Consider the following 26317-nt stretch of genomic DNA (forward strand, 5'->3'; position numbering starts at 1 on the left):
CTTTGCACGAATACTAGCAGGGGAGCACGGATTACTCAAGTTTAAAATACCTCCGCCGTTGCGTTAACCCTCAGTTGAGTACGACGAGTGCTGCAGAACGCTACGAAGCTTTCCCGTGTTACACGTTCGCTGCGTTTGTGACAACTTTTTGTATTACAGAAATTCCTAAATATTATTCAGTACTTTCCTACGTGATTTTAACGCTGCCAGCACCAAACAGATATTTTTTGAATTGTTTGGACGAGGTAAGTTAGAGATTGTTGGGATACCGACAAAAATGTTCTACGAATATGCATGAAAATAAGAAATAACTGAAACTTATTATTTTAACGGGAATATTTATGAATTTTTCGAGATCGTTCTGGTGGCACCTTGTGAGGTTGGTTCAGCAAATGGCCGACATTCGTCTAACTGCACCACTGCTTTCTCTCTCAATGCTACATAGACTGTCGCTACGGGAAGCGTGAGAACGCTTTCTATTGTGAAATAATAACCAATCGATTGAATCTCAACCACTAATTGAAGTCTAATATAATTTACATCACATAGTATATGTCTGTTCAAAATTAATAAAATAGTAAGTTTCATTATTATCATAAGCTCTGAGGACCGTGGAATAAATGTATTGATTCCTCTATTTCTGGCCTGCAGGCGTTAGGTTTATTAATAAGTAATCAACGCATGCGTCATGCCTGATGCGATTTAAAATGACTTTTTGAAAAAAGTGACTAATTTCACTTATTTTGTTTAAGATTGATAGAATAAGCATGTTTCGATTTTTGATCATTTATTTTTAAAGTTCAGGGTAGGTTATGTGAATTATGTATAGAAATAATTATTTTCCTTTTTTATGGTCAATTTTAAAATAAACAACAGTCGATGGCATTACATTCCTGCTTCCCATTGTGTCCTTTCCATAAATTGTGGTACGTTTTTTCCGTTCAACCTTTACAAACCTTTTATGGCGAGTTTTTATAAGAACCCATAAGACTTGGCCCTTTGTTTTTTTTCGTTTGGGACAGGTTTCTCTACCTGCCCGTAAAGCCTTAGCCGTACGGATTTACCGATATTTTCAATTCTGTATAACACAGTTGTTCAAATATAACACTATAATAAGACGGCCATAATTTCTTCTTTACATATTTACCTGTATTTCGCACATATAAAATGAATTTACCGTATTATCAATAGTAATAACTTTTATACTCGAAATATTATATCTTTTTTGAAATAATTCGTTTGCTTACTTCTTTCGCAGTATATTTTTTTTTGAAGAATTTAACTTTATAATTGCTTTGATATATTCATTTATGTCTGGCGGCCGAGGAGATATCGTTAGGAGTCTCGCTTCCTACATAATTTCTCAACATCAAATTGTGAAATGCCTGAGTTATAAACGTAACAAGCGGGTATCGTAATCATACGGCGAATGAGGAAATTTGTCTCGCTAGGTTCGATAAGTTTGCTCGTTAAAACTAATTAAACCGTATATAATTTAGTTTATATCTTAATTAAACATTTCCCTTATACAAGCCATAACTTTTTGTTAATTTTTACGGGAATAATAATGCAGTTTATAACAAAAAACAGTTTGATATTAGTTCTCATCAATTGTCTATTTTTATTGAAAAGGGCCGTCGAAATCCATTCATGCGCACAAACAATTACGGACAGACAATATTTTCTTATTTATTATACGTATTATTAATTAATTCTATCAACACGTGTAAAAGTAGAGTTGTTTAATGAACACGTTTTGAATTTATCAACTTAAGTAGTTTTATTTAACTCTTTAAATATACCCTACCTGTGGTTAGTTTAGCAGTAATTAAATAATTAAAATTAAATACACATATACATAATATTTCAATCACCGCGAAATTTTTTTGTAGAAAACTTTTAAATTTTAAGTGCTCATAAAGACAAATTTGTTTTTTTTAAAGTTTGCATTATAAAAGTATAGAAATGACATGTTGACAGTTTATTATCACAGGCGGAGATAATCATGTATTAATTTGTATAGATTTCGTGGGTAAACTCGAGTTAAACAAATAAAGTGTCAAGTTAGCAAACATTTTCGGAAGAATTTTCGTGAATCGCTCGACCTAGGCCTTTTGTCTGCGGAGGTCAGTTTCTCTTTAGCAAAGTTTTTTGTTGCTCAATGTTGCATCAAATATTTTAAGCAAATATTACAGTTATTAATAAATTGACAAATTTAAAAATTAGATGTATCTATAAAATTGCAAATTTCACTGTAAGTATTATAAAAAATAAGTCCTTAATTATTCAAGGAAAAAGAATAGTTGGAATTTAAATCTATCGTTTCCAAAATGAGCATGGACTTTAAAATATTTGTTATTTTGTATGAATTAAGAATTTTGAACTGTCAGCCTTGGGTAACTTCTGAACCTAGGTAATAGATACATAATATTATGTAAGTTAAGTACTTTAATGAATCATTTATCGTGTATAATAATGAAAATATATGTCATTATTATACAGCAACTTCATTTGTTAGTTAATCCAGTTTCTTACATAAGACGACTTTAATTTTAATATTGCTACTTTATTATTACATCGGAAAATAATGACAATGTCCATTGCCAGGTTAACAAACAAGTAGAACAGACAAGATGCTTGCCAGCCCAGCAATGGAACTTCAAGTAGAAGAGACTCCTCTGGCTCTGCGTCGCCTCTGGAATCTGACTCGTGCCCGCTTGGCTGGCACTTCCACTGCGCTGGATGAAGAGCCAGCTCTTGTTGAAACTCTGCCATCTGCTCAGGTAAGAAAAAATCGGCTATTGAGTCGCACTCGTATGTAGGATTCCGTACCACGAATGAAATACTCAACACTAATGTTCAAAGGTAAACCGAAAAACCTCGAAAATTTTGTTGTTGTATGGGAACCAATGACTTTATCATTTGCCGTTAAATTATTTTTTATACGGAAAATACCAGAAAATATTGCATATTAAATTAATACAGTTATCGCGACGCAAATAAGCAGTAACAGCGACATATTCGAAATTGTAGTAAGTCCTTGTCAAAATAAAGTAATTTACCAAATTATAGGTATTTCCATATCAAATACTATGTATTTTGTTGTGGTTGATTTTTTCTTTCATTTAAGTCACAATAATAATGAAGGTCTAATTGTCTCCAATGCTGCCCTTCAAAGTACTGACGCAATCAAGCATACTTTAATTTTTTATACGGACCTAAACAGGAAACAAGTTATCATATATTAGAGGAAACAAGTTATAACAAAAAACTTATGCAAATACTTTGTTTATAGATTAAATACAACAACAATATACCCGATGTAATTAGTGTGATAGAGTGATCAATTAATGAATGTTACGAAGTCAAGGGCTGATGCTACATAAATAAGATGTTTTGGCCTCAATTTAATATCAATGTTCTTTATTAATTGTTGTAAATAACTTATTATGATCGACACAGATTTCACAGTAACTCAATCTTGTTTTTATACCTTTTTCTCATAACTTTATGTTTTATTTGCGATGTTTAAGGCAGGCCTTATAAACACGATGTTTAACTTAATTCATTATTCCCTACTGCCCTAAATTTGGGCATCACGTCGAAGCCCTACTCGTTCTGAGAGGAAAGGCGTGATTAACGCGGAATAGGGCTGACAATTGTAGCTTAGCGGTTGAAACAGGGCTTCTCGGTCGAGGGGTCCGAGGTTCCTTAGGACTTTTCAACTCAAGTACGAATTATAAAATATTTATCACATGCTATAGCAGTGAAGGAAAACATCGTGAGGAAACCTGCATACCTGTGAGACTTTTATAAAAATGTTTTCAAAGCTATGTGTCGTCTACCAATACGCACTTGTTCAGCGCAGTGAACTATGAGCTAATCTTGTTAGGAGAGGAGTCTGCACACAGCAGTGGGACAGTAATGGGTTGATGATGAGGGCTGAATAGCTATGAATTACTATTCACTCTTTACTATTTGTTTATACAGGAACCTGATGTTACTCCAAAAAACTTCAACTACGCCCCAAGTGACTATGAGAGCGATGGCGAGGAGGCTTTTCCTGAACTGGAAATACCCGTAAGTATTTTTTTGTACTTTTCCATTCTCATGAAGTTGAATTCGTAGCTTCTACAACTAAGACTACATTTCATTTCTTTACATTTCAAGTGTCATTCTTTACAATTCTGTGTCGTTGTGCTATTACTATAAAATTTTGTCATATTTTCAAACGACGTTTTTAAAAACAACTACTTAACAAACAATAACTCCGAAATAGACGCAAATACACATTATCAGTTATGTTTTGAAGGAATATATTACACGGAAGGTGTAGCAATAAATTGACAGTTAAATATTAATATTAACCGGAAACAGGAAAAATAATAAACGTATAACCCAAAAACGACAATCGATTGTTCGCTCTCGTTTATATTACATTTTAATAACACGTTTTGTCTTCAAGTTCACACGTCGGTATGCGTTATATTCAACTTGACTTATCACTTTTGTTGTTCATAAACTTAAAAACTCACATTAAACCTTAGGATATAATAAAGACTAATAGTACTATCTTCGTAGAATCGTGTGAAATCTAGAATAGAAATGCCATTTAAGTTAATTAACCACACTTAACTTAGTCGGCATAAGGTTAACTTTATGCTGGTTTTTAAGTGTATTTTTAATTCTTCACAATACGACTAAGGTGGTAACAATTTCTCTGAAATATAAATTAGTATTGTTTGTTAGTTGTTTGAGGTGTTCGAACTCGATCTTTAGACGTAACACGTAAATGTTTTCTTTATTTAGACTAATGTTCTATTTCAATTTAAATATCCGGTAGAAACAACTCAACAACAGATATTACTTTTTATAATATAGAAGTGGTAAGCGAGCATGCAGATGGTAAGTGGTAACTCCCGCTTATGGACATCTGTAATGAACTCCAGATATAAAGTTCAACCAGAGGTCGGCCACAGATGCGACCCCTGAAAGAAAAACTTCTCGGACAAGTATGTCCCCTTTACCATATCTTTCATACTTGAACACATCAGCGTTTAATACAGCTATTATTAGGCAGAAATAGCGTTAGTGCGTCTAACCACAAAGGTTTCTACCACCTTTAAATAGATGATGCGTCTGCTGTTTCGATTGCAAAAACATTTGATAAAAAGTATCACGACGTGTCCGCATGGTCATCAATATTTCGTCAGAATTTTATCGTAGTGGAAATGTGTCAGAACCTTTATCTACCAACGACGTCACAGCCTGACCCCCTGCGATTAAAACGTAGTCTAGACACGGTATAAGACAATATATTATTATAACAATACGTACGGAGTAACTGATAAGATATTACGTGTATTTGTAAGCTGTAGTAAGCCAAATATTTAGTCTACTGCCGGGGTTCTGAACCTTTTCATCATAACGATCGTTTAGCACTTTTTAATTTTGCAATCAGCTCATTATTTCAATTTTGCCGCTTGATTAAAAAGTCAGGATTCTAGAACCTTTTTATCATAACGACCGTTTAATACATTTTTTGTCTTGTAATCGGCAAATTAGTTATTGTTTAGCAGTGTGAATAAAATAGCAAATTTTTCCTATAACCTGTGTTTAAAAAATCAACAAACAAGGTTAAAATTTACGATAGTATGGAAATATGGTATGCGTTTAAAACTTCGTGTATAACTTCTAGTGCTAGACGAAACTGTTGGTGGTCTGCGGACCATTGATTTAGAAACACTGTCTAGACAGCGACATTTTCTTCAATGAGCAGTCGTGGTGCTTCACCGCTAAATTATATTGTTGTTTTCAAGCGTTCAGGGTGAACGATATCCCTATTGGGCTTCTTAGCGGAACTTTGATTAAATCTTCGTTGTATGGCTTACAGCCTCCATTCTAAATGAAGCAACGTACAATTGTTTTATATTTAGAAGTAATCGATATTTACCGAGTAGAGCTTTGAGGACGTATTCAAAGATTCTTGGTTTTCAATTTTCTCAATTTTGGTATGATCATAATCCTTAAAATGTCAAGATCATCCTTGCTGATGATCTGAGAGAAAATGTCTGTCTGAAGCTTTACATGTCTGTCTAATTACTTTCTTACCCAACTGCGGAGTTTTCGAGCGTATGTACCTATATATAGTATGTCTCATTCATTGGCACGCCCTCTAGTCCATATGTCTTGATGGATTTTAACATATGAGGTGTCGTTGGATTCGTCCAAATTGTGGGAGTGGCATAGGCTATTATTATCCATTTTAGTTATTTATATTTAAGCAGTCGGGTTTTCGAATAGTAATATATGCTAGTATTTCGTATTTCGTATTTAGTAATTTATTAATTAATTCATATTTGTATGAAGAATTATGCTTCAAAATTGTTATGACAATAGTTTACAACTAGCTATATTAAAAATAATAAATATAAACAACTTGAATGAACTAGCGAAAGAATGTTCAGCATAGATTTTAGTTTTGCTTACACGATGCGCCTAAAAGCTGTGTGGGAGCGTCGGTATTCGTAAACTGCTCCTGAAATAACTCAAAAGAAACATAAATAACAAAATAATGACTGTACAGGATGGACATTGCCCCAATTTCGCGGAGGCTATCAATTCAATTTGTCTTGATTGGAGATCTGCGCAAATAGACGGTGACGGTGTATGACGATGATCGAATACCTACGATTTAAGCAAATTGATAGAATTGATTGCTTATTGGTCCAATTGACTCCATTGGACGTCATTCAAAGCGTAGTTTCTATGTGTATTCTATATTCGAGCAGTGATAGCCTAGTGGTTAAGAAACTCGGCCTCTCGATCGAGGGGTCCGAGGTTCAAATCCCAGGCACGCACCTCTGATTTTTCAAAGTTATGTGCGTATTAGACATTAATTATCACTTGCTAAACGGTGAAGGAAAACATCGAGAGGAAACCTGCATACATGAGAGATTTATAAAAAAAAAAAATATATCTCAAATGTATGTGAAGTCTACCAATACGCACTTGGCCAGCGCGGTGGACTATGGCCTAATCCTTCTCATTATGAGAGGAGACCCGTACCCAGCAGTGGGACTGTAATGGGTTGATGATGATGATTCTATGTGTAAAAAGTCTCTAGTTCCTTAGGTGACACTGCTTTAATGCGTAGACTTTTAGCGAGCTTTTTAAAATTTTGGAAACTAATTTTTTAAGCACCTTCAAATTCCGCAAGATCATTCGCAGCTTCACTTGTTGATAGACACCGGAAGCTAAATAAAGATTACGTGTGTAATCGACATAATCTTCTGTTCCCTCAACTTTTCTTGGCGCCAACAATCACAATACATGACGTTTTTTAGTTTAAACATTGCCAAGAAGTATTTTGTAGCTACAACGTTAATACTGTTTAGTCTTTCTTCTCTTTCGTGGCAGTTGACAGCCTAGTTGTGTGGAGCTATTGCTAGAATTATTTTTGTTGAATAATCTAAAACAGTACTAAAATGCTTAAGACGGAAATAACTAATCCAGAAACATACGAAGATCGCCACTGTATTTTGGTTGAACTTTATGAAGTAAGACTTTTAGAATTAGAAATGTATGGTAGTTAGAATAGTAGTGCCTTTAATGAGTGACGTAACAGAAGAATTGTATTCCAGGAGCAACCTGAGGTTCCGCAGAAAAATTACTGGGCTGAGAGTACCCTGGAAAAGGTAGTGGTTCTCGATGCCAGTACCCTCGGAGATGTGCCCGCCGTGTACCGTGTACCAGCTCCAGCCCCGCACCAAATGCCCGTCATCGGGGTATACATGGACCCTCGAGTTAGAACCGGATTCAGATACAAAATCAGACCGATGCAGGTGAGACGAGAATTCTGATCACATACCTGACCATAATCACTATTTACCTGCATTTGAAGATTTGTCTGTTTAAACCTTAATGTATTTTGGGCACGAGAAGTGTTGATGATTGCACCAAGTATATAAACAAAGTATACGCAATCGTCCACATTTCGTTTTGTTTTCTTTTCGTTTTTCGTTTATGACGAATCTTCAATATAATCAATGTGGCTTGATCATTGACTCCTCGAATGTAATGGAAAGCTTTTGTGACATCAATGTGAATGTTTCCAAGGAAAAACTACGAAGATCCATATTAGTTTCGGGCAAAATTTCCTCTGCTGAACTGCTACAGAAACTATATGTCTAGCCATTTCACAAAAGAACTGATTTCGAACGTTTGGTACATGACGGCTATCTTTTAACAGCACTGTGTAATTATAATTTCATGCGGCATAAATGCTAATAGCAGATCTATTTTTATCTTATTTGTAAGTTGAAACGAAGAATCATAAAAGAAGAACATTTTTGCAAGGTTTAATCTTTTCAGAAATCAAAAGGATGGTGAGTTTTCTCTTCAGATAGTCTTACAAAAATGTTCTGGAACTGAGTGAATATTTCTTTGTATGCAGATTTTCGTATTTTCTTGCAAAATTCTAAAATTATAACGGACAACAACCTTTATGACTTTAGTTTCAAAAAGAAATCTTCGCTAAGTTCTATTTTTATGATCTTGTAGGTAAACAGTTGAAAAGGCTATTAAATATGTCATATATAAGTAGTTAATGATTTATGAACCACAATAAAAGTAAGGTTGTCATGTAGTCTTTACCTATCATTGTAATAAAATTAAGCTCCTGAAGTTTTGATTAAAAGTATAGTACTTAAATACTTGATCTTACTGTTTGAAATAAATAGGCGTTTAAAAGTAATGCTTTTAAGTTTAAAAACACATTTATTTTGTGACAAAAATTATATTGTAATGGCAACCTTATATATAAATGTTAAAAGATGCTGTCGTTTCATCACTTGACTTGATTTTTAATATAAAGTGTACTTATAACTTTCGACGCCGAAATCCGTCCGTGTTGGTTAGCAAGTTTCAGCAGTTCAGCCTGATTTGGTTGTTAGGGCATCCGGGTTAGATTAGTGAGTAGCAGTGTCCGTTGCTGACATTTACAGAATGAAAATTTCATCAACGATCAGCACTGTTAACTTGCGTGTCACGCACTGGTTGTGAACACTTGCCGATAGGCGATGGTATGTGGATCGTCCAGTTTTTCAGACCCGCCCAGAGAGGCGCTCACATACAAACCTCAGGAACGCTTGCAGAGACCCGACAGGTCGAAACATACTGGCTGGCAGCATGCTATGTCCACAATAGGTAAACCATAAGTATCATTCATAAGGGCACCATGCCATTTATCATGTTTCTAATTTATAGCTCCCAGTTTTCAAGTGGTTTAATATGATTGTTTTTTCATTAAATTCACTGTTCATTTAAATGGGAATCCTTTCATTTGAATAGCATGATACATTACAGGGGTTTTATTTAAATTTCGATTAAACATTCAACATGTATTTTTTATGAAAAAATAACCATAATTATGAAAATAGAGATAAATTTTCTGAAATTATCTTGGAATAAAGATTTAAATATAAACAGTACAAAATAAGTAAAAAATAATTTGATCAGAGATACTTAGATAAAACTTTTTAGAACATAAATTATATCATTAATTTAAATATTCCAGGCTTTGGATGCGCCTCCACTATCGGTGAAGCCAAGATACTTGTTCGGAGGAAAAGCTCTTACTCTTCAATCCATTGGTCGTGGATTTGCGAGGCGCGTAACATTTGAACCCCATGACTCAACCCTGAATGAGAATAACAACTATTTTTGGACTGACTCCAGGCCAGAGGGCTTTGTGTTTGAGATTGAAGCTGTTTCTGATGGAGACAAGTTTACGATTTATGATGCTAACCATGAACCACAAGGAATACTAGAAGTTGTTCAACAGCAGGTAGGTTTAGTACTTCAGTTTTATTTATGTGTTCTAATTTATATTAATTATATTTATGTGTTATTTTGTTCAGTAAGTGGAAATTTTAAAATGCATTTATTTATATTTACAGAAAAATCAAATTGAGCTGGAACAGAAGATTTCTGAAGATGGAACTATTGAGAAGAAAGTGAAGATTAACACGCTCTGCAAAGTAGAGTGGTATGAAAACGATGGTGCTACTAAGTTGGTGCCTGTCACCGGAACTGCTATCCTTAGGAAGGGTCGAGGAAATGCTACGGTATTGAGAGTAGTTAACGTTGCTATTGGAATCAAACAATTGAAGAAGGGTTATGAACTGAAGCCTGGCATCAAGTCTTCCTCCAGGAGGATCACTGTCAGTGGACGTGAGATTAATGACATTCCCTGCAAATATTGCGTCGTTGGTCTTGAGAGATACGAACTCCCCGTCATAGGTAATTATTCCTTGACATTATTTTCTTATGATGATTCATAATCTTTATTTACTACTATGGTAGTGGTTATATATAGTTTGTTATTGCTTTTATACATACCAAGAATACAAGACTACATTGTATTCGAAATAATAAGCTTGCGTATTTGTCATCATAATTCATGCAATGTCAAATGTTTCGTATTTTATCTTTTAATTTTGTTATATGAATGAAGAATGACTCTTCGACATACCAAATTAAAATTTATCTTCGATTTTAGGTACATACGTCGATCCCCGTATTGTGCCCGGCTTCTGTTACCGCGTGCGTCCTGCGAGCAGCCGTCGTCATCTCTTCGAAGGGCGCAGCCTCTTGCTGCAGTCTATCGGCATGGGCTATGGCAAGCGTATCACCTTCAAACCTGACACCCTCAACGCACCTGAAAACTACTTCTGGTCTGACTCTCACCCCGAAGGTCTTGGCATGGAACCTCGAGCTGTACATCCCAACATGAAGTTCTCTATCTCCGGAAATGGGGTAAGAATATTCATATTAATGTGCACATCGTAATTACTTTGGATCAAGGCCAAAAACACAATTTTGTATCAGGCACGTGTTTTATGTCTGTGAGTAATGATTTGTGCTTGTCGCAATTTTTGTACAGCTACTGGCAGGAAGTTAGTTTCTAATTACATCCTTGGAATCTAGCCATAAATCAAATACGCTTAATATTTTTATGTTCGTAATTCGTAATAATATGGACTTTTTTCCCACAGGGTGTTCTCGGTGAAGCCAGCGTATTCCGCGCTGATTTGCCGCAAATCGAAGAGAAAACAGAATATGTAGACGTGCCGGGAAAGCGTGGCAAAGCGGTAGAGAAGTACATTCAAGTCGACGTCACGTGTCACGTTAAATTAGCTACAACTGGCGGTGGCTCAGTAGACTCTGAAGTGCATCTTATGAAGGTGTCAGGAGTGGCGCTTGTGCGGAAGGAACCTGGACAAGCTGAGGCTAAATTAGTGAAAGTATTCAACGTGGGATTGGACTCTCAGCTCAACCTGCTCTTCGCTCACTCACAGACCGAGCTCACTTTCCATCCTCTGCCCTAAATTACCAGAGAACCGAATGGTGTTGCAATACAAGCGATGGAATTATCGATATAATTATCGCTCATTGTATTGTAGTGCTAAAAACTAACCAGGCGCGACAGTGGCTCCGTCTATGCCAACCGATACGGTAACGAATTTGCAACCGAGGATATGCCAAAATAAAATGGCCCATGTGAGCAATTCGGTTGTAGATTCGATTCGGTTGATCTCGCACACGACTATGGATATTGGATATTGGAAATTGACGATCATCACTAATCGTATCGTAATAATCATATTGGACTGAATTGAGCTGCTATTAATACTATTTGTATGGCTATCTCCTTAATTTTAAATACTTATTCCGTCTTGTAATATTGTACCTTCAATAAATAGAACACTTCTGAAGATAAATGTCTATTTAAATGTAATCTTTCAATTTTACATCAAACTGCCGGAGAGAGTAGTAAAAGACTAGGATCACTATCAGAAATAAGTAGTGAACAGTATAATTCTATGTTAAGTTTAATTTTCTCTCAGTTTTTGTAACTATTATTTTATAAATGTCACTAAATTATAAATTATTCGTGTATTGTATTCTCTATTAAAGGAATAAAACATCCTTTGACATAACTTGGTTTGTTTAATTTTTTATGTACCTTTACAAATATACTCTGTATGGTAAAATTATACTCTCATACTCATTATATTAGTTATACTCAGTTAACCACAACTAATTGAGCTGAAAGTTTGCATACTTTGGTTTGGATGACAATGCATGATTAGCTAATCTAATAATAGTATAGTCCGCGCCAAACTGCTAGTCCGCTTTGAAGTTAAAAGTTAAAAGCGACGCGTTTCATTAAATTCACTGTTTACGCGGACTAGTGTCCGCTCTGATTATAGAAATGAAACGCGTTAACGCGCTCTGATTATAGTAAAAACTACTAAGTTTTACGCGGAGTATAACGTCATTCTAAATCCAATATGGCGAATGCACCAAGTTTGCGAAATTTGCGAACCAATTTTTTTCCACCCTTATGATATCAGTATCAAATGAAAGTGTTTGCTGAGGCTGAGAAGGACAAGAAAAAGTTATTTATAACATTTTTAACGAAATTTAATTGAAAAAAAAATTAAAAACAACTAGATCAGGTTATTAATAAATATTTATTTATATCACGGCGTGCGTAAATTGACGTTTTACGCACGCTTCGCGTGCGCAAAACCCCCATTTCCGACCCCGTAATATAAAATTTTATACAACACGCGGACGAAAAATGTTTTTCTGACTCGTGTGATTGCAGTCCTCGCCTGCGGCTCGGCCTGCAAACTCACACTTGTCAGAAAAAAATTTTTCGTCCTCGTATTGTAATGTACTATTATAGCACTCTGTGACCTAAACCCGCATTTTAGCCACGCATTTCTGTGTCCAAAGTAGCCGATTTTTACACCGTACGAATATTAATACACTACCCTCACAGTTGTAAAAAATAAACATAGCTATGAACGTTTCATACTTTTAAATGCCATTTAAAAATTAAAAGTGAGTAATGAGTATTTTGTTTAAAGCTATAATTCTTTTAATATTTTATTTTGGACGTATTTATAAATGTTTTTGCCATTGTGTACATACTAAACAATAACATCACTATAAGACTAACTATTGGGCTTTATCGAATTTTATTGTTTGTTTTGACTGTGTATTTTCGCTACACACCATAGTAGGAGATATTTAAATTAGGAATCATTATCAAAATTAGCCATAATACTACTCCAGTAGAATCTCGACTAAGCGACCTATTTGTTGTCGTATTTGTGGCATGCGATTTATCGAAAATTTGGATAATTGAGTGTATGAAGAAAATAGAGCTATTTAAACCGATTTAGGAAGGTGATGTTTTTCGACTATATGTTTGTTACGTATGAACTTTTCATTCTTTGGCAAACTCAAACGACTTCACTAATTTTGATACATGATGTGTCGTTGGATTCGTCTAAATTGTGGCGATAACATAGGTTATATTTTTAGCAATCGGGTTTTTGTTTTTTATAGTAACTATTTTGTTGCGATTTGACGACTTTCCGGAATTTAAATGCACATGTCACACAAAATGTGGCTGATCTGTAAGGGTTATTACAAAGTTGCTTGTTCACGTTTCTTAATCCGAATAATCGCGAATATTTATAACTGAGGTCCGGATAATCGATTTTCTACTGTATCACTAGTATTAGTACATTATGTGATTGCTTATCATATGTTTCTTTAATACGTTTAGGTGGAGTTCCCATTATAAGTCATTGGTCTGACGCCTGTATGTAGCCTAAATGGCTTGATAGATTCGACATATGTGTGGTGTTAGATTTGTCTTTATCACAAGAGCAGAATAATTACTAAATTTTCTAAATTTCAATGGTTTTGGTTGTGTCACATTTTTATTGTTTTTTTTAGTTCATAATTTTTAGTTTCAATCATTTATAAGTTTCAAAATAATTATCATATTTCTTCACAAGTATAAGCGGGTTTATGTCACACGAGCTATAAAATAGTATACGATACTTGTGACAAAAGTAGCCTATTATCTGCACGGCGTTTAGCACCCGCGCTGCGCTCGGGCGCTAACTTCACGCCGTGCAAAAATAGGCTACTTTGGCCACGCGTATCGTAATGTACTATTGTGTTAAATTATACGATATAGCCGATATTTCAATACCTAATACATAACTTTGAGCTATAAAACTCAAGTACGGCATTGTGGTAGCTAAAAAGCTCGTAGTCGAATTAAAAGAAGTGAAATAACAAATGTATGCTTTAAGTTTAAACGAAAGTTCTATAATGAAAGGACAGTGGAACTTAAAGTTATTATTCAGCTTGTTCTAGAAATAAGCACTACTTAAGAACTTTTGAAAAGTAAATTATTTAAAATGTCCGATGGAGTTTGAACCAAACCAAACCAAAATCTCCCGTCGTCCATGGGTATGGGTCCCGTTAATAATGCAACTCTGCCAATGGCACAACGTCTATAGATATTTAGTTTTACCGATATTTGCAACAAGTATATTTCAAGACATCTATACATCAATTCTAGAACTTTATCTCCTTATGGTTGAGTTGAGCACGAATATACAAGGGCATGATGTAAATTTCAGACTTCTGTTAGATGGCAGCACTATTGAAGTCTAAAGTCTCGCTCACTAGATGGCGCTGACCAGAAAATCGAGGCTGTTTTATGAGTTCACTCACTCGCCTGTGTGTTCGGTAGCGCGTAGAGTACGTTATGACTACGTAGTAGAGTCAACAGAGTTACAAAAGTTGAGCGGGAATACTTAGCCGGCAAGCGGCGAGCGCGCTGGGGGTCTCGTCACTCAGCTCATGCGTTTTAACGAAACTCGCGATGTTCTTAGAAATAACTGGTAAACAGTGATATTGGTGCGACAATACGATATACATCTCGAATATAACGAACTGAACGATGGCAGCAAAAGTTGGGTGTTTTAGTGCTTTATTATTGTGCATTTTACATAGTGCTTCCAGTTTCAACCTGGAGCCGAGGATTCCTGTGATAAAGTATGGGGAGTTCGGCTCTTATTTTGGATTTTCAGTTGCGGAACACATAACGTTTAATAAGAACGGAGATAAAACTAGTTGGTGAGTAATAATCTCATTAATCTTAGCATAATGAGCCGCTATGATGTCATGTGTGAAGGTTGCCGCCTCAACATGTGTTATGCTTCGTTGTGGATCTTTTTCTACGATTGTTAGTGTTATAAGAACATTGTTTCGAAGTTCTTATCAAGTTATCTGAAGTACGTTGGTCTTATCAAGAATTATGAAGCCATACTGTTTATTCGCGGAATTGTTCGATGGAAACAGTTTAATTCGTTGAAATCAAATTATTTATTCAAAAGCGGACTTGAATTTTGGACGTGATTGTATTCGATTAGCAGGGTTCTAATATATTACAATTTATGTTCAAATAGTTTATGTAGGTAAACTACATTTATTAAATAGGTAATTTTTATAGAGTTTACTAACTTGAAAATATTAAGTTTTGGGTCGGTAACCCTTTGTTATCTTATCTTTTAAGATTACTCCTACAGAAATTAAACTTTATTTAAATAAGACTAACGGAAGTAAATCACATTATTATACCTAACCTTACCTTGCAATAATATTTATATTACGATTGAAGAACTAATCTATGTTTAATAAAAACAATGTATTAAATATTAGCGATTTTTTTTATACTTGTCCACAATTTAAAACGAACTTTAGAAGAAAGATTTAAAGTAGTACCTACCTTCTTACTCAGTTAGTATTTTTGACATACTTATTGGAGTATATTTCTAGGATACAAGTAGTATATTATGAATAAGATACTTATGATTTATTCTATTTAAACAGAGGAACAATGTGATAAATAAAGTAGATCTTGAATGTGCCGGGATGAATGCAAATAGATAGCGAGGTGGCGCCGGGATTCCGTGACCTACTCTTCTGAGAAAGATATGGTTACAGTGACGTTTGATAACGTGCATCATACTGTCAATAATACTCTAGAACGCATACGGTGACACTATCTTTACAATTACACTTACAATCTATAACTTTACAATTACAATCTGTTAAAAGTTTCTCTTTAAAAGTTTCTCTTTAAGCTCGTAATTAGAATAAATATTATTCGTTACATTTCGTAAACTGTGACAATATCTTTACAATTACACTTACAATCTACACGAGAACTTTACAATTATACTACATAGGTACGAATGAAATTAAAAGCCAATTTAAGTTCTTAATTGGAGAAGTTACACTTTACATTTACAAAATTTACAATTCAATCATTTATGCCATAATAACTAAAGTCTGATTTATATTACAGTTATAGATATTTTGGTACATTTATTAAATTTCTTTCAATTTGCTATTACTATTGCATAAAATCATACCAATTTTTGTTAAGCATAGTTTAAAGTTTCAATTCACGTAATTTTTCGGGACTGTCCAACTGATTTCCTTCTCCGTCTCCTTAAATAGTATTATGTGATTATTTATTTATTTGTTACAGTCGCGTATATGCGTCGATTCAACTATATAATTACTTACCTAACGTTCGACAATAAAGGACGTAATAAACCGATCGAGAACCTAACAAACATAGGGTTTAATCAATATTGTGTAACTGCCGTTAAACTGTTGATTGCGTTCTAACTCTATGCCTACTCTCTGTATTTTTAATTGCAGATCAACTTCTTAGGTAGCTTATAACGATTAATGATAACCGAGCAGATTACTGTAGTCTATAACAATTGAAAATATTAACAAAGGCCATTTACGAAGAGTTGATGAAATTATTTTATAATGCCTGTGATGAAAAACTAAAACTAACAAAAAATTGAGATTTTAATAAATTGTATAATTTAAGTATAGTTTATTCATTCCTTTTAATACGAAAATGTTATGTGAATAGATAAAAATCTTACGAAAAATTCTTTTAAAAATAATTTAATAATAATTATCCCTCGAAATTTAGATACGAATCAAATAGTTGTACCAGTATGAATACGAAATGAGAACGTTATGTGTAAATTTACGCGTGTTTACGATGTTTTCAAGTCGTAATAATTATTTCTTACGCGCACCTGACTTGGAAAAATTAGAATTGGCATGGAACCCGGAACTCTTGACGAAGAACAAAATTCATATAATAATACTATAATATAAAATAAGAAAATAAAAACAAATAATAAATAAATACAATTCATATAAAACTTACAATTAATTGATTTTTTATTACATATACTAATCTATATATCTAATATTGTAGGCATATAGGAGTACCTGAAACGGTAAATAATATAAAATTTACCCTTAATTGTCCCAACTGACCACGGGACTCCTCGTAGAAGGGTTAAGGCTGAAACCCACCACCTCGGCCAAGTGTAGATTGGTAGATTCAGACTCCTTAAAAACTTTGTAGTAAAAATCTTTATTAAGTAGGTTTCCTCTGTATATCTTTTACAGAATAAGCTTGTAATAATTGACTTCGAAACTTCGGAATATAAGTGCCGGATTTTTCTCAGACTCCAAAGCGAGAGACAAAATTCTAACCACTAAGCTATAAGCGATAATATTGATTGACAAATGCAAATATTTGAAATAAAATTGTATAAATAGTCTCAAGGTATCACACGATCGCAATGCAAATTCTATAAATATGTAGACACATTAATTTTGTCGTATGCGTAAATAAATAGAGCAACTCTGAGTATTAACCTGGAAAATGTCCAACTTCTTTCGCGTTGAGGGTAATGACATATCCTCGACCTACTCTCGGTTTATTTACTCCTAACAGTATACTTTTAGATAAAACATGTCTTACAATATTGTATTTTGGTGAAAATAACGTATCTAGAAGTACAAATTGTTGAAATATTTAAGCCTTAAAATATTTAATGACTACAGTTAATTCAAACTGTATGACGAATTATGTCATTATGTAATAAATTATGTAATTCATTGTTACATGCAAAGTTTAATTGTTTTAATTTGTGATGTGACAATGAATTACATAATTTATGTAATAGATTATGTGATTCATTATTATATGCAAAGTTTAATTGTTTTAACTTTAGTTGTTTATAATTTCGATTGCTAGTTAATTTGGAGTAATTCTAAATATCTATAAATGTTCATAAAAATGTTTTAATTCTTTCCGTAGATTTTTAATCACTTACCTTTTTGAAATTTTATTATTTTCTTAGCTTACTTATAAACCACTATTATGCTTATAAACCACTGGAATTATTCTTAAAAGCGGCAAATATACGATCTATACGAATTAACTTATTAATCATCAACTCATTACTGTACCACTGCTGGGTACGGGTCTCCTCTCAGAATGAGAAGGATTAGGCCATAGTCCACCCCGCTGGCCAAGTGCGTATTGATAGACTTCACATACCTTTAAGATTATTCTTTTATAAAACTTTCAGGTATGCAGGTTTCCTCACGATGTTTTCCTTCACCGTTTAAGCAAGTGATAATTAATTTCTAATACGCACATAAATTCGAAAATCAGAGGTGCGTGCCTGGGATTTGAACCTCGGACCCCTCGATCGAGAGGCTGCGTTTCTTAACCACTAGGCTATCACTGCTTTTTGAGTTGACTTATTAATGGATGTGAATTAAGGTCGTTACTACGATACAAGTATAATATTTTTAAAAGTCTATTTGAGATTCTGCCAATTTGCGGCCAGACTGACCGGTTTATTGATCTTATGGCTTACTTATAGCTATATTATACAGTACTACTTCATTTCTAAATATAACTACATGGGAGTAAACTTTATAGGATATTGTGCTGTAAAATGTAATAGCCGATGCTATTATCTGCAATAAAAATATAGGAATTATGTAAACGCATATTTACTTTACTGGTTTAGTCAATCAAGAGAAAAAAGTTAACATAATAATACAACCGACTTCTATAGCCTACAAAGTTAAATTCTAATAAATGTTGGTTTAATACACAGTTCTGAAGTCGGCACTCTATATATTTCGTTGGATAACGACGTAAACAGCGTGTAATTTCGTTACATACATGAACCAAGATAGTTTTAATAATAGATAGAATGTTTTATCTATGAGAAGAGACGTATTTAAGAAGGGATTTCCTTAAAAATATTTTTATTGGACATATGGGACTAAACAACATTAAAGCACCCATAAATCAATCCCATAAGAATCACGTGTCACAAGTGGCACGATATTTTCAAATATTTTGGAAAAGAGAGTGTATTTTAAACAAAGATAAATCGTTTGGATTTCAGCTTGTTTTCATAACGATCATTGAAATGTTTTCGTATCGTAAATGTTTTTATAAAGAGAATTTTATTAGTAATTTAAGCAAATCATAGTTGAATTATATTATTAGTATAAGTTTCTTTTTACCTTAACATTTGCGATTATTTGATAACCCGAGTGTAACCGATCAATTTCCGACAAAAATAATATATTATATATCGGACTGTTTTGTTGCTTAAAAAGTACAAGACTTTAAAAATACGTATAAAGGATTTTAGACTATTTTTAGCGTTTAAAATTTCCTGAACTCATTAGTTTTAATGAGAATCGCTAAGCAACCAAACACGAATTTATGATACGGGCGCCATTTATGGGCGCCATCTTTATATCTTTTTTTTTTGTTTACGAGGGGGAAACGTTAAAACGGTACCCTGTAATCCGTAGGATCGACACGGGGTTATGTGGGATTCTTACCGCTCTAAAACCCCCCCGGTAGCCGTCCTCGACGCTGCGTAGAGGACTCTGGGATCTCCAAAGGAACGCAACCGGAGTCCTCTTAGCGCGTTGCTCCGTCGGGCTCCGCCCAGGTGAGCATGGTGCTCGCCACTCCGTCTGATGTGCACGACGGTATGCGATCACACATACAGCCGTCCTTCCCGGGGTTGCTGCCCGGGCGGTTCGAGCTCCCACTCTTGTCACCTGCAACCCCGGAAGCCCCTTTTAGTCGCCTCTTACGACAGGCTGGATACTGTAGCCCTATTCTGGTACCGGAACTACAGGGACAGCCAACTTTATACCTAAGATAGAACAGAGAAAGACAACTTTCATTAAGCACATTAGGTTATTACAATAACCTTGCTATAAATACATTTGCGTTAATTAACAATCTAGAAAGCATACAAATCCCCACCTAAGTAAATCTAAGTTGTAATATTTTCATAAGTTATCGTCGACGGTCAACCGCTATCGCATATTATCTTACAATGATATACATGTATGTATTTGATAGCAGATATGTAATCATGGCAAATACTTTAAGAATGTTATGATAAGTGCTACTGCCATCGATTTGTAAACGACACTTTGGTTATTTCTAAGTATTACTTACATAAACTCGCGTTAAATAGGAAATAAATCTAAAAGTATTTTACTTTAAAGTCTGTTTGATTTCAAACGTAAGACACAAAAGCACAAAAGTAGCTAGTTAGACATATAAGGATTTCTCTCGAAAGTTACGCATGCCAGAACTTATAGTTTTTTTGATATAATTTAAAATATCAAAATTCTGGTCAATCACTACTTCTACCGACCCACACAAAACAAAATAAAAACAACAACATTAAATAGCAATAACCCACAAAAAGCACTGAACCTTCAATTCAAACTCAACTCGGAAATAACAGCTCGTGACAGCATAACTCGTGAGTGCGGATTAACTTTTGTTTTACATAAAACATGCGCACGAGTCTTTGGTGTCCTCAATCTTTCTCCTCGATGACAAGAGCACATTCGTAAACCTGATTTATGTTCCCTCAGGCCGTGTGTGACGGATACTCTCGAGTCGACATAATTAATAATTCCAACTGGCAGACGAATTGTAATCCTAGTATTTATATACTCGAGTCGTTGTAAAAAGGCGTGATTTTAACGGTTTTCGATGTTGAAACTTGAAATTTTATGTAAGTCGTTTCAAAGTCTGATTTGGACAAACCAATATACCGATGCTTTAACATTTTGGGAAAATATATGTCACGATGGAATAAGAGATCGCTGGGTAATCATGTTCCACTTATCGCAACATCCGAATAGGGTTTGTGTACAAATTCTTTAGAAATCTCAGATTATAATTCAATCCAACTAGTGGAAATTTAAAATAATGGAAGATCGCTATAATTTTAAATAAATACGGGTAAATCAAACCGACAATGTTTTTTGTAATTTGACTTCACTTAACTCCTACTTCATTGCAAATCTACAACTTGTAGACTACAATCTACTTGTAATTTTGAAAACATATCTCCCTCCATTGTTAGGCAAGATAAAATCTATTTTAGTGGTATCGATAACTATCAACCAAATTCAAAGTACAATGCAGATTAAGAAATAATCTTTCATCTTTTATTACTCTTCGTAGAAGTTCAAAATCTCAGAATGTGAAACAAATAGATTCCGCTACATAACGTGTTTAAATTTCTAATGTGGGCGAATATTGAGAAGATGAACCCATTTAAATATTAAACTGCTCTGTATCTTGCTATTAATTATATTATTAAGGGTGGATACCACAGTATCCAATATGTAGTACTCACGTGTGGATACACACGGTGTTTTAGCTGAGAGTTAGAAACAACAGTCGCAATACTGTCGCGTCACTCTCTTCTCTAAACGAGTCGCACGAAGCAATCGCGGCTTAGTAGCGCTGTCAATGCGGCCTCGCGTTTATGAAACGCGCTACTGTGAGTGTAAAAAGCGCATTTTAAAGTACCTATCTCTACTGAATTGCGCTACTGTGAGTGTAAAAAGCGCATTTTAAATTATCTACTGAATCTCTGTAAAAAGTCGCCAATGTGTCTCACCGCGCTCTACAAAGTTCATTCGCGTACAGATCTTCAACACGTCTTCTAGATATTTATATTTTCTGAGCCCGAAGGAAAATCGTGACTAGTACGTACTATATTGTATTTTACACATGCTTACCAAATCTATCGCAAGACTTTACTTCATTTCACGAAGGCGTGCTACGTCGCTATTCGACTATATACTTAAGGTTAATAATCAATTGTACTGTGGGACATCATGAAATGAAACACATGTGGGCGTCATACGTAACTTTTGGAGTTTGCTCACATATAGAGACATTTCTCAACGTTTGACACGATCTCGTAAAAAATGTGTTTATGTCAATATATTTGGGTACCGTATACAGAGACATAAAATTTTATTATTACGATTTTGAGCATGCGTGAAGAATAGACCATAGGTACCTAATAAAATGTTTCACCCAAACTTGGTTTCTTATTGCTCTGCTCAAACGGTTCAAAGTTTTCATTTATAGTGTTCTAGAGTACTTACAAGCAATTGATTTGTATAATTTAAAACTTCATGTGGCATAGCTTATGTAACTAAACTTGCTATAATTATAGTGTAGATAAGTGATTTCCTTTTTTAAACACCGTATTGACGTCAACCATTATTTTAAATTTTAAATAACGACCTTCCTAGCCATATCATATTGCACATTGGTATCCATGACCATTTTTCATTTATTTCAAATAGAATGGGTGTACTATATGTGAATATCTGATGTAATTTCAAAAAATCTAGTAGGCAAAAATTTTCAGAATATCTTCGGTAGGAAAAACATTGGATTGATTTATTAATAAAGGGCTGATGCCTTCAGAACTTATGTCTTCTTATAATTTAAATATTTCAGATTTTTTAATATTTTTTTTTAATTCTATTTATTTTTACCTCTAAACTCTATTTACTTAATTCCACTCGTACATCTTACTTCAATAAATATTCATTCCTTCGAACGCTCCTTCGTGGTAAATAATTCAACGTCGTTGCGTGTCATTAGTTCAAAACCACAGTTCCCAATAATCCTATTTCTGTACTGGGGTTGTTCCCCAGTGAGTAATTCCCTCCAATTAAAATGTTCACACGTCACGCTCAGCGGGACGTTGAGACTCTCATCTGTGAAGCGAATGTGTCTAATAGGATCCTATTATTTGGGGACAAACACAAACGACTCAGTGAAGTAAATACTTGAATCAATCCGAGAGTTTTTAATGTGGATTGAATGCTTTAATTGGGATAAATGTTAAGTAAAACATCATTACGAAAGGATCGATGGGTTGCAATGGTAGCAATATTGAAATAATAATAAACGTATTAGGTATATGTATGTTGCGTTAACTTAAATCTATGATTCAGTTGTTATATCACATATAATATATGTGATATAACAACTGAATATACTTCCTACTGTAACAGAATATACATATATTTTATCAAAATTCAGTAATATCTTTGCATGCTATACTTTTTTAAGCTTGTTACAGCATAGTACATGAACGCATTTAGTAGTACCTATAAATTAAATTCATGACACCAAAGTATAGAACAAAAACTTCTAAAAATAACTTGACATATAAAAACCTTTTTAGCAAAAATTAAAACTGACTCCATTATAACATTGTTGTGTTTTATTTTGTAACAAAAAATGCAAATTACTATTTTTTGAACATAGTGACATAGTATCTACATGATTCATTAGATCACGACGTAAACTGTGTCCATTATGATTATGAAAGAAACTCCAGTTTAAATTCCTTTTGGGTTCCTTAACAGTTAACTTAATCGCACACAGTAAATCTATTCCAAACTGACACATATATCTAAATTTAGTTGCACGTTAATAAAAACCGTTTAACGCGGAGAGTCTAAACCTTAATTCCTTATAGCTTCCGTTAACTGTTTAACGTCCCGATTATTCGAGATCAGAGCTTCGTACTAGTTCACTGGTTCTTTATTAACTTAATTAAATCAATTTAGAAGATAATCGTCTCATCAATTCCTCAAGTTAATTTAACGTTTATCGAGGTATTTACTTATAAGAGTATGGCGCGGATTTAATTCACAAATGTCACTTTTGAAGTTATAGTTTACGTGTTATCAAAGGATGTAATAGTTAACGTTGTTAGTATATTTTATTAAGGCATCAGGATATTCTTAATGTTAGATGAAAGTTTGTACAAACAACAAATACATAAGTTTGTCCCTTAGCTAGGAGGAGAGATTTATGGTTGTTGTAATAGATAAGAACAAAGTAATGTGGAACGTTTTTGTCGTACCCCAAAATCATAATAATTTACTAAATTCAAATTGAACAACTAATTTAAAGATAAAACAATGGTTCAAACCACTGACTTTCTGTAGGGCCCAAGAATGCTCGCTGCGTTACCGCGTTATAAATTATATATTAAAACTAATTTATTCGTATCAGAAATTGTGTCAATATTTTAGAATATGTCAACATATGTGTCATCACACCGAAATATTTGTCAGACCTACAATTTGTATTCAGATATAATTCGAAGATATAACAGTAACAGATATTCAGATTACGTACGTGTAGAGTTTAAAAGCTCTTCTTAAGTAGTTATACTTATTTCCGAGAATCTTAACATCAAACAAATTGACGGAGTTATGTTAATATCTGTGGCACTGCATAACGGTAGAGTCGGTAGAGTTTGGCCCTTCTAGCTAACTGACATTTACAAACTCATTCCATTATTTTGTTCGGTACAGTTAGTTTTGACACAATAGTAAGAATTGAATAAATAATTCGGTATTTACATAACCGTTAAACATATAGAAAAAATATATCCGCGAGACAAATAGATAACCTTTCACAGTCGTTTAATAAAATATTAGAAACTTGATAAAAAAGTGTTTGTAGGGATACATCTTAGAAATAGATTTTTTTTAATCAGAAATCGTATTTATAATTGTCGTTCTTCGTCGTAATAAATAAAATACACTGAAAGTTTTCTATATTTCTGAAAACAGCAAATCTGACTTAACCAAATCAGTTTTTCTTTTAGATTTTTCGATAATTTCCTCTCGTACAAAAAGAAAAATATACTTATTTCAACAGTCCCCTTTATTTTATTTCGTAATATTTTTAATATACATTGTATAAATAATAAATACTTAATTGTCTTTACAAAAACTTAATAAATAATGTATTAAGTGATAATATCAGTTCATTATCTATAATAGCATTATAAATAGTTGTTTATAGTTTTCTGAATGTAACAAGCATACGCCCACAGTTGCATACTAACCTATGCCATTTAGGGATGGCGGTTGATATCGAAAAATCGATTTTGATATCGATGTGATTTGAAGGCTTCTTCTAACATCGCTCTACGAAAATATCGAATGTTTCAATAAAAGTTATTCACAAAGATTAATGCTACAAAAGTAACGTTTTTTATGTAATTATAACAGTGTAGAATGTTCATCGATTCGTGAGATCATTTCATAGTTTAGGATCCATTAAAATTCGATATAATTTTGTCTTAAAAATCCAATCGATTAATCGACCTCAGATCGCCATCCCTATTACCATTGTTTTTGTCGGTTTGCGAGATAATAATGACATTTGATTTATCATTAAAATGATTGTAGGCGTTGTTTCAATAGGTCACGGCTTAGAATTAACCTCTTATCGTGTTACAAAAGGCGTTTAACAACCGTTTATTCAGCAATGAATTGTATTGTAACTGTTGGTAACAATAGTCGACTGTTGCTGCCAATTATTTAGTAGGTCCCACTGTTATCAGATAATAATAACTAAGTACTAAGATATTGTGACAACCTTTGTGACACTTTGTGGCGAAATAATTTCTATTGTTAATTATTTTAGCCTGAATGTATCCTAAATGTTGTTAACTTGTGTTGTTATCCATCCAATGGAATGGGAAATTAACTTTGCCTAAAATTAGCTTACACATGGATTTATTATAGTACTAGCTGACCCGGCAAACGTCGGGTTGCCATATAAATAAAAAAAATGTTAACGGTGAACAACTCTTATCACTTAGTGGTATGAAAAATAGATAGTAGCTGATTCTCAGACCTACTGAATATGCATATAAAATTTGGTGAAAATCGGTGAAGCCGTTTCGGAGAAGTACGGTAACTAACATTGTGACACGAGAAATTTATATATAAGATAACCTATGACATTAATTATAATATATTCTATCTCCTATTCGCGAATTAAGCTTTCTGGTAAATGCATGTATATGTAAGTATACGAGTATTAGCATATCTACCAATTAGCATTACTAGTAATATCTACCAATATACAAAATGTGTTAATTAATTTTAATTAAGTTAATGTGTCAATATACAAAAAGAGATACCAGACGGTTTTCTCTTTGCTTATTTGAATATTACGGCCGTATCAAACATGAGTACCTGTACTTGTACTTATACGCGTGTTATAGCAACTTCATTAATGCTGAAACTTCTATTTCACGTTCACTTGCGAATTGAGCGTCCAAAACTAATTGCGACCATCAAAGTATGCATTTGATCGCTGCATCTTATTTATGAAAAACTGCAA

The 26317-nt window shown here is 33.8% G+C and overlaps 2 protein-coding genes across 4 annotated transcripts in view; both read left to right on the top strand.

Annotated features, from left to right (window-relative positions):
* Nucleotides 1-57: 57 nt before the first annotated feature.
* Nucleotides 58-12002, top strand: LOC140757464 (uncharacterized). 2 transcript variants are annotated; one of them, XM_073093186.1, is made up of 8 exons: nt 58-245; nt 2608-2783; nt 3991-4080; nt 7644-7844; nt 9578-9847; nt 9960-10302; nt 10562-10818; nt 11058-12002. In XM_073093186.1, the coding sequence occupies exons 2-8, from the start codon at nt 2634-2636 to the stop codon at nt 11388-11390; spliced, it is 1644 nt and encodes a 547-aa protein (XP_072949287.1). In that variant the 5' UTR covers nt 58-245; nt 2608-2633; the 3' UTR covers nt 11391-12002. The 2 variants fall into 2 exon arrangements, with proteins under 2 accessions (XP_072949287.1, XP_072949289.1); XM_073093188.1 differs by lacking the exons at nt 58-245; nt 2608-2783; nt 3991-4080 and adding an exon at nt 7420-7559.
* Nucleotides 12003-14637: 2635 nt separating this feature from the next.
* The window catches only part of mew (multiple edematous wings), a 131696-nt gene continuing 120016 nt past the window's right edge, over nt 14638-26317 (top strand). The window contains exon 1 of one of the 2 annotated variants that reach the window (XM_073093192.1): nt 14638-15018. In XM_073093192.1, coding sequence (XP_072949293.1) covers nt 14843-15018 — 176 coding nt within the window. In that variant the 5' untranslated portion in view covers nt 14638-14842. The remainder of the gene's footprint in view (nt 15019-26317) is intronic. The other variant, XM_073093193.1, reaches the window with a different exon arrangement.

This window comes from Epargyreus clarus, unplaced genomic scaffold (genome assembly GCF_041222505.1).
Source record: "Epargyreus clarus isolate Ecla_fem2 unplaced genomic scaffold, WU_Ecla_fem_2.2 ptg000004l, whole genome shotgun sequence".
Taxonomy (NCBI): domain Eukaryota; kingdom Metazoa; phylum Arthropoda; class Insecta; order Lepidoptera; family Hesperiidae; genus Epargyreus; species Epargyreus clarus.

Coding starts and splice junctions, on each gene's coding strand:
- LOC140757464 (XM_073093186.1), top strand. CDS start 2,634: ATGCTTGCCAGCCCAGCAATGGAACTTCAAGTAGAAGAGACTCCTCTG. Junction 2,784..3,990: donor AAACTCTGCCATCTGCTCAG/GTAAGAAAAAAT, acceptor TTGTTTATACAG/GAACCTGATGTTACTCCAAA. Junction 7,845..9,577: donor ACAAAATCAGACCGATGCAG/GTGAGACGAGAA, acceptor TAAATATTCCAG/GCTTTGGATGCGCCTCCACT.